Raw genomic sequence first — 8,779 nt, forward strand, 5'->3', positions numbered from 1 at the left:
CTCTCTCTCTCTCTCTCTCTCTCTCTCTCTCTCTCTCTCTCTCTCTCCTCCCTCTCCCTCCCTTCCTTCCTCCCCCCTCCCTCTCAACACACACACACACACACACACACACACACACTTTACAGAATTCACATCTTAAAAGGAAACATCAAACAGAGAGCACACACAGCTAACCCTCATCCCAGTATCTCTGACAAGGGTAAGGGAGACAGAAATCTATCAGAGGTAGAAATACCCAGCCTTGGTTTGGGGAAATTGGCAAAGCATTGATCCTATGAAACCCCTTTCTTTCCAAATGCACACAGTTTTGTAGATACTTCGGTTGTGTCTAAATACCACCAAAATAACAAGCAGAAAAGTGATTGACTGGGCTTTGAAATCTATGCCAGGTCTCTAAAGTGAAGGCTCTGACCCCCAAAGGGTGCCAACTAAGCAATGAGAAGGTGGCAGGATGAGATACATCCCATGCTTTTTGCAGGAGCCAGTCACTGGGCTCTAAGATGACCCCCCTTGTCCATTATCAACTGACACTCTTATCAACTCTGCCTCCTCTTGGAACCATGGGCACCTTCACCAACAGCTGTGCAGGCAAAATTCTCCCTCCTCCCAGGTGCCCCAGGATCCCCACATCCTGCCCTTGGACCATCTCATGGCTGTTCCAGGTACCACTCAGCAAGCAAACTCTACATTCCAGGGCAGTGACCAATGAAGAAGACCTTCCCCACCCCCAGCCACCACCACTTTGTCAGTCCTTTTGATGGGACAAAGTGAATTGTACAGGATGAACAGGAAGATCTCACTGCATTATCTTACCCCCCTCCAAATTTTCCTATTTATGTCATCCCAGCCACCGAGGTTTGCAGTTTTATCATCCTCAACTCCTAACTCCCCTTCACCCCACATAGCCAATCAATTGTTAAATCTTCCATTTCTACATCTACAGCATCTCTCAAATCTGTCCTCTTCTCTCCACGTACACAGGTGCCACTGGTTCAGACTCATGCCTTCTCTCTGGGACTCTTGCTATAGCCCCCTGATTGACCCTGCCTCAAGTCTCCTCCCCCTCTAGTCCATCCTCCATCAAGCTGCCAAAGGGATCTTCCTAAGGTACAGTCTGATCATGTCACTCTCCTCAAAAACTCAGGTGGTTCCTATTGACTCTAAGATAGAATAAAATTCATTTTTATCTCATCCAACTTTTAATTCCTATTTTTATCTTTTAAAATATGCAAATTATTAGTGTAGTTGTGTTTATAATTTCTAAATATATATATTGGGGATGCTCCAAATATTGTTACTAATCCGTTTTACAAAGTTTGATCATTCTACTAGGCTGCCTCAAATAACTGTCCTGGGGGACTTTTTCAGTGACTCCCTGGGATTGTGTCACAGTGGAGACAATCAAATGTGTTCACAAATTTGAAATATGCTGATTTCCCACAGTGGTCATTCTCCAGTCTCTGAAGTTCTGGTCAGTACACTGCTACTTCCCCAGCTCCTAAGAAACTAGGAAAGAGGTGAAAAGTGGCTTGCTGTAGATTGCCTTTGCTTCATTTGCTGAAAAGTGGAGACTGTGGTCCAAGAAGGCAACCAGAAACCTGTCCCTATGGAAGGCTTCAGAGAGAGCTTTGCTTTCATGCTTTTCTTTGGCTGTCCCAGATGGTACGAGTCATTTTGCAGACTAATACTCATAAAGGGCTTTCCAATGTTAGCTTCAAAGGAAGAACAGTCAGCCCTGACCTAGCTTTCCAGACTGATTTCACATCATACCCCTACACATTCCATTTGCCAGTCCAATTGGCCTAGTGGATCGTCTCTATATGTGACTTGCCATCTCCCACCTCTGGGCTTTTGCACGAGCTGTCTCCACCCCCGGGATGCTTTACCTCCTCGCTTCTCTGCCTTTTGGAATCCCCAGCTTCCTTCAAGGCTCAGCTCAAGTGCTACCTCCCACACAAGGCTTTTCCTGATTCCTCCTGCCATGTTCCCTTCCCTCCTCCCCCCACCATCTAAAATTACTTCAGCTATTTTTTTTATAGGCAGTGTGGTATAATAGATAGAATGCAGGCCTTGGAGCCAGAAAAGCTTGGGCTTGAGTCTTGTCCTCTGACATACACTGGCTATGTGACCCCAGCTACCTCTCTCAGTGACGTAGACAAATTGCTACCCAAGGCATTGAAGAGAAAGTGCCAATCCGCATTGGTAGAGAGAGTCTTCTCATCTAGGAGTTCCCCATATCAATGAAATCATAGGTCTAGCTTTTGTCCTCTGCATTTTATATTTAGAATGTAGAATGTAAACCTATTGAGGCCAAGGACTGCACCATTTTTTCCTTTGGTGTCCCCAGTACCTACCATATTAAATAGTACCTAGCAGGTGCTTAATTAATAGATGCTTGCTGAATTAAATTGAACTGGGGGCTTCATCTAGCAGCAGCTAGGTGGCTCCATAGTATAAAGACCGGGCCTGAAGTCAGGAAGATTCATCTTCCTGAGTTCAAATGTGACCTCAGACACTTACTTATTAGCCGTGTGACTAGGGTCAAGTCACTTAACCCTGTTTGCCTCAGTTTCTCATCTATAAAATGAGCTAGAGAAGGAAGTGGCAAAAGACTCCAGTATCTCTACCAAGAAATCTCTACCAAGAAAATCCCACATGGGGTCACAAAGAATTGGACATAACTGAAAACAGCTGAACAACAACAGGGCTTGATCAGTCCATGAGAGCATCCACATGGGGAATACACACAGAGACAGATATGGGCGTACACACACACACACACACACACACACACACACACGGACACAAGGTGGGGCAGGGGGCACACACGAAATCGATAGCACCAGCACCAGGACAGGCTGACTGTGTATACACGTGTCATAGAAAAGCCAATTTAATCACTGGCAATAAGAGAGAATGGAAATTTCTCTAAACCAAACAAGTCCCAGCCAATGACCTACAGTTGAATTGGTCACAACTAAATTTGCTTCATGCATTATTCTGAACAACAAAAGCTTTTACTGGGTTTTGTTGTTGCTGTTGTTATCCTTGACTAGCTTCAGACCCAGCCACCACTGGGCTGGGAAGGAGACCAAGGCTCCATCCTGCTGTACATAACAAGCCACGGGGGCAAAGGCAGTGGAAGGCTCATTCTGAGCAGGACATGGGCTTAGAAGGGCTCAGAAAAGGTGGAGCACAGGGCCCTAGCCTCAAGAAAGCTCAAAAGAGCTCCCAAAGTGGCTCATGGGGGTGTCCCTCTCCTCCTAAGAATCTCCAGCACATGCTGCCAATGTGCCCTGCATCTCACATCACCCGGTGTGTCAAATTCAACATGGCCAAAACTAAAGTCAGAGGGCCTTGGTTCAAATCCTGCCTCTGATATTTATTACCTGTGTGGCCTTGGGTAAATCATCTAACCTCCCTGGCCCTCAGTATCCTCAGCTGTAAAATGAGGGGTTTGGATTAGACAGATTACCTCTGAGGTTTCTTTCCAACTTCAAATCTACAAACCTCCTAAATCTTAACTCTCCCTCACCCTTCACCATTGTTGATGGCACCAACGTTCTCCCAGTCACCTAGTTGAAGAAGAAGCCATCTTTAACTATTTCCTTCTCTCCCACCACCCCCAAAGGAAATGGGTTACAAGTTCCATCAATTCCACTTCCATACTGTTATCCATATCCATCTTCTCCTTTCCCCTTGAATAGCCACCATTTAGCTCAGGCCCTCATCTCCTCTAGCTAGGATTATAATGTCATAGCCTCCTATCTGGCTTCCCTGCTTCCAATAACTCCCCTTTTCAATCCATCTGGCAACACATCCTGCCAGAACAATCTTCCTAATGCACAGTTTGGCCATGTCACTTCCCTGCCCCAAAAACCTTCTCTGGCTTCCAATCAGCCATAAAGTAAGAGACAGACCCTGGTGTTCAAGGACCTCCATAACTTGTATTTAACCCATCTTTCAAGTCTCATTCCATACTAACCCCCATCACTGTATCTACATTCCAGCCAAACTGGAATACTAGCTGTTTGCTACATTTTTCTTGCATCTGCATATACCTAAAATACACTCTCCCTCCTCATCTTCCCCCAGCTGAAATCTTTCTCTTCATTTCCTTCTTTCATCAAGGCCCAGCTCAGTCTTTCCAGAAGTCCCCATTCGAAAGTACTCCCCCCCCAACACACACACACACACACATCACAGACATATTTTTCTAGGTTCATTGGTGTCCCTATCCCATTCTGGTTGGTATCATATTTATTTGGGGCTCTATTCTTCCTAGCAGACTGTAAACCTCTTGAGGCCAGGGACTGTGCTGTTTACTATCTTTGTATTCCTAACATAGAACAAAATACCCTGAACATAGTAGGCACTTCATAATTATTTAATTAAGCTGAACTAAATTTCTTGTTGGGATCTGAACACTGACTACAGAAATAAGCCCTAGGATTGGAATGATCATTCAATTAAATTCCATCCAATTCAATAAACATCTATGAAATTCCTACTGTGTGCCAGGCCCTGTCCTGCAAGGTTATAAGAGATATAGGATATCACCCTGCCCTGTCCTCAGGAAGCTTACAGTCTAGCAGAAGAAACAAGATAAAGACTCACTCAAAGAACAGCAATAAAAGGTAAAACAATAAAATGAAAACAGCCCAAAGAGTGGTATGAAGTGCTCTGGGAGCACAGAGGAGGAAAAAATCATTTCCAGATAGATGGTATTTGGGAAGGCTTCACGGAGGAGGCAGCATGTGAATCATGCTTTAACCCATGGAATATTGGATCAAAAGATTAGAGCCTGAAGGAACCAGAGAAGTCAGCAAGACCAACTCCTTTATTTTACAGGTGAGGTAACTGAGGCAGAGAGAAATTAAGTGACTTTCCTGGGATTGCATAGCTAGTAAGTGTCTAAGGTAGGATTTGAAACCAGGTCCTCCTAAAGTCAAGTCCAGGGCTCAATCCTCTACACCAAGTTGGACAGGATTAGAAGAGGGAGAATTTTAGGCCTGGGGAACAGTGTGAGTGGAAGCAGTGAGGCAAGAAAGCCAATGACACATCCACTCTGGCCAGCATGTAGGGTCAGCCAGGATCAGTGAGTATAGGACCTGAATTTCAGGCCAAAGAGTTTAGACATCATTTGGGAGGCAGCAGGGAACCTCCAAGGACATATGAGGAGGAGAGTGCCACAGGCAGAGCAGGACACTAAGAAATTAGTCTCAAGTGGGCAGCACATTTATCAGAGTCCATTGAGAGGTCTCCCTCTTCTAAGGACAGGAAAGATGCTTGTCTTTGAGCAGCCCTCAAAGACAAGAAGACCTAGGGGCCAAAACATTAAGAAAATTTGTTATCAGAAAGACAAACCAGTCCATGGAGAATGGTCAGATAATAACCTAAGCAGACAGAAAGGCATCTGACTTTGGGTAAAATAGTAGGTATTGGGTACTTAGGGGAAGCCCGCCTTCTTCTATCTCAGGCTGCTTCATTTATCTCAGAGGTGAGAAAATAGTTGAGGGAGCACACTGGCTTTGGAGCCAAGAGGACCTGGGTTCAAATCTCACTTCATCATTTACTGCCTATGTGACACTAAGTCATTTAACTTCTCTAGTTAGCCTCAAGTTTCCTCTTCTATGAAATGCAGGCAGCTAGATGGCACAGTGGATAGAGAGCCTGCAGTCAGAAAAACCTGAGTTCAAATTTAGTCTTAGACACTTCCCTGCTGTGTGATCCTGGGCAAGTCTTTGCTGTCTACTTCTGTTTCCTCTCCTCTCCCAGCACATCAAGCATACTTCCCAAAGTGGGGAAATATTACCCCAGAGGCAAATGGACACTTTGCTCTCAGACACAGCTCTAGGGCCCCTCCCCAGGCAGGAAAGTCAGTCTGTCAGCCATGTTTAGACCTAACCCTTAATCCTTCATGTCTTCACTATCCTCTCCTTTCACAGAGAACTCAGGGACCGATTCCCCCCTTCCCCATCCTGTTCACTTTGCCCGTCACTCTGGGGAACTGGGGATGGGGGAGAAAAGTGACTTACGAGAAGGCAAAAGCCACCAGGGCCCCACTGACCACAATGAAGTCCAGAATGTTCCACAGGTCACGGAAATAAGAGCCAGGATGAAGCAGCAGCCCCAGGTCAATCATCTCCAAGAGAAACAAAGTCCATTAGCATTAGTGTAAGTCAGGGGAGGCAAGCCCTGCCTGTCCTTACAAATGCACTGGGTCAGCCCCACCAGAAGCTCTGCAGGGGCCTAGTAAAATTGTCATAGTCCCTGAAAAGGTCAGACAGTCTACTTTCCTATGGTTTCACTCACCACCCCTGTAATTTTCCAAATGATGATTTCCCTCCTTGGTCACCACTGCCCTATATGTTGTCTCTCCCTGTTAGAAGGTAAGATCCTTGAGGATAGGGACTTTTCTTTGTTTTTATACTGTATCCCCAGCATTTAGCTTTGTGCTTGGCACATAGTAAGCACTCCAAGTTTTTTTTAGTTCATTCATACATGGAACCACTGTCTTCCCCCAGTTACATACACACATACACACACACACACACACAGCAGCTTCTGCCTTATCCAGCTACCAACCCAGTCTAACCCAATTCAGGCCTGATCTCTCCATAAAAAGAGTTCTCACTCCACAGGACCTCACAGTAAAAATTACATGGGTCAATAAGTACACCTTTTCATAAGTGAATTACTCTATGTGGGCTAGACTTGAGGACTCACCATATCCCAGAGCCACCAGAGCCCCCTATATCTCTCTACTTCTGCCCTGCTAGACTCTTCCTCCCACATGTGGGTAACCTTGGAACTGCTCAGGGAGCTAGGCTCCTCCCCTAGGGGCTGCCCTGGGCACATACATACATATATATACACACAAATCAAGGGCCCCCACCAGACACAGACACACAGCAGCTACACTATACACACACAGCCCCCATCTCCTCCCCACTGAAAGGCTGCTTTGGGTAGCTCATGATTCCCTCTGGTCCTGGGATGAAGGGGCCTCAGAGCTCATCTAGTCCACAATGTCAATCCTCAGAGGCCCAGTCTCTACTAACTAAGGAAATTCACATATATTCATCCTTGTCCTCTATGAGCAAAAGATTCCAACACTCAGACCCACGCATGGCCTGTCAAGTTCAGACCCTGGTGAGCAGTTGTGTGATCCTAGGTGGTGTTGGATCTTGGATCTTACCTTGATTACCATCTCGAAGGTGAAGACCCCAGTGAAAATGTAATCCATGTACTTGAGAACCTGAGAAACAACGAGGGAAGATTCCTTTCAGAAGCGGAGCACACGGCATGGAAGGTGATTTCTGCAGTGCCCATTCCATCAATTTGAGAAACAACTATTACATTGGGAAGAGCCCTAGATCTGCAATGAGAAGACTTAGATTCTAGTCCTAACTCTATCTGAGCCTCAGTTTTCTCATCCACAAAAATGGTATTAAAGAATCCCAATAGTACCATTTCAAAGGGGTAAGATGAGACACACACACACACAGAACAGCAACATTTCAGAGTACCACACAAACCAGATGAAAATATAATTGGGAAATAACAAAAAAACCTCAGAGATAATACTAGTATGTGGTTTTTAATGCCAATACATGGCCCACAGCGACCTTTGGGGGCCTTATTTCTATCTGAGTTTGACACCACCCTCTAAAGTACTGTGGAAGCATCTGCTGTGGTTGCTCTTCTCGGTTCTGTGGCCTCTGGAGTTTCATGTTTGGAAGTTGAGCTTCCTAAAACATAATCTGGAAAAGGGAGGGAAGCTACCCTGAGCACCCCTCCCATAAAGTGACTGGGCTCTTTACCTGGGAACAAGCACTCAACCACAGTGAAATTTAAGAGCAAAGATGAATTAACTGCTTGCTCTACCTTCTAACTTACTGCACAGTCTTGGGCTAATCACTCTTCCTCTTCAGTGGCATGGAAAGAAACCTGAATTTAGAGTCTCAGGCACTAGATTCAAATCCCAGATCTTTTGTGTGAGTCATTTAACTCCTTGGGGCCTCTGTTCTTCTGTAAAATGGGTTTGAACTAGATGGCCTCAAAAGTCTCTTTCAGCTCTAGATCTATGGTTTATTTTTCCAACCTGCCTCTGCCCAGCCCCTAGTCCTGGGACATATCCTCCTCTTGCCTCTCCATTTTTGATGGGGAGCACCCCAGGCCTGCTGGAAGGAAGATGGAGGAGGCAGACATTCTACCAGCAGTCACTCACATTGTTCCTTGGTGAGTCGGCCTGTACCGGGTCCTCAGCAGCCAGAGCAATGCTGCTGAGGGCGATGACCCCGAGGATGACCATTTCAAAGTAACGCATATTCACTATGTAGTGGCAGGCACGTCGGAGCCTGGAGGATAAAGGCAAAGACATTAGCAGAGGAAGGTCCAAACTCCCTATAGGGATGAGGGACCTCTTCCACAGAATCATCCCAGGGAGCACCTCTGCTGTAGATATCAGAGCTGTGTGGGGCTAAAAGTCTGCATGGATGGAGTGAACCCCACAAAATGAATAGCCAGATTGTCTGAGGTGGCTGGTATCTGGCAAGGGAGAAGAAGGGGGGGGGGGTTGTAAGTGTCCATAGGGGAAGGAGAGCAGGGGTGGAGTACATCAGGATGGCTGGAAAAACATGATCCTAGGAACTTAAAAAAGAAAGCCACCCTCTGATCATATCCCCTCCCTTTCTCCTTCTCTCTCTCTCTCTCTCTCTCTCTCTCTCTCTCTCTCTCTCTCTCTCTCTCTCTCTCTCTCTCTCTCTCTCTCTCT

General features: G+C 45.9%; 1 protein-coding gene across 1 annotated transcript in view; it reads right to left on the bottom strand.

Moving 5' to 3' along the window:
• Window positions 1-8,779, bottom strand: part of CACNA1B (calcium voltage-gated channel subunit alpha1 B) — a 251,565-nt gene that overhangs the window by 87,180 nt on the left and 155,606 nt on the right. The window contains exons 22-24 of the mRNA XM_069072690.1: window positions 8,234-8,363; window positions 7,202-7,261; window positions 6,039-6,145 (exon numbers count right to left, since the gene is read on the bottom strand). Of these exons, the coding sequence (XP_068928791.1) occupies window positions 6,039-6,145; window positions 7,202-7,261; window positions 8,234-8,363 (297 nt within the window). The remainder of the gene's footprint in view (window positions 1-6,038; window positions 6,146-7,201; window positions 7,262-8,233; window positions 8,364-8,779) is intronic.

This window comes from Petaurus breviceps, unplaced genomic scaffold (assembly GCF_028583685.1).
Source record: "Petaurus breviceps papuanus isolate PSGF00001 unplaced genomic scaffold, PetGlider_PUasm1.0 90847, whole genome shotgun sequence".
NCBI lineage: Eukaryota > Metazoa > Chordata > Mammalia > Diprotodontia > Petauridae > Petaurus > Petaurus breviceps.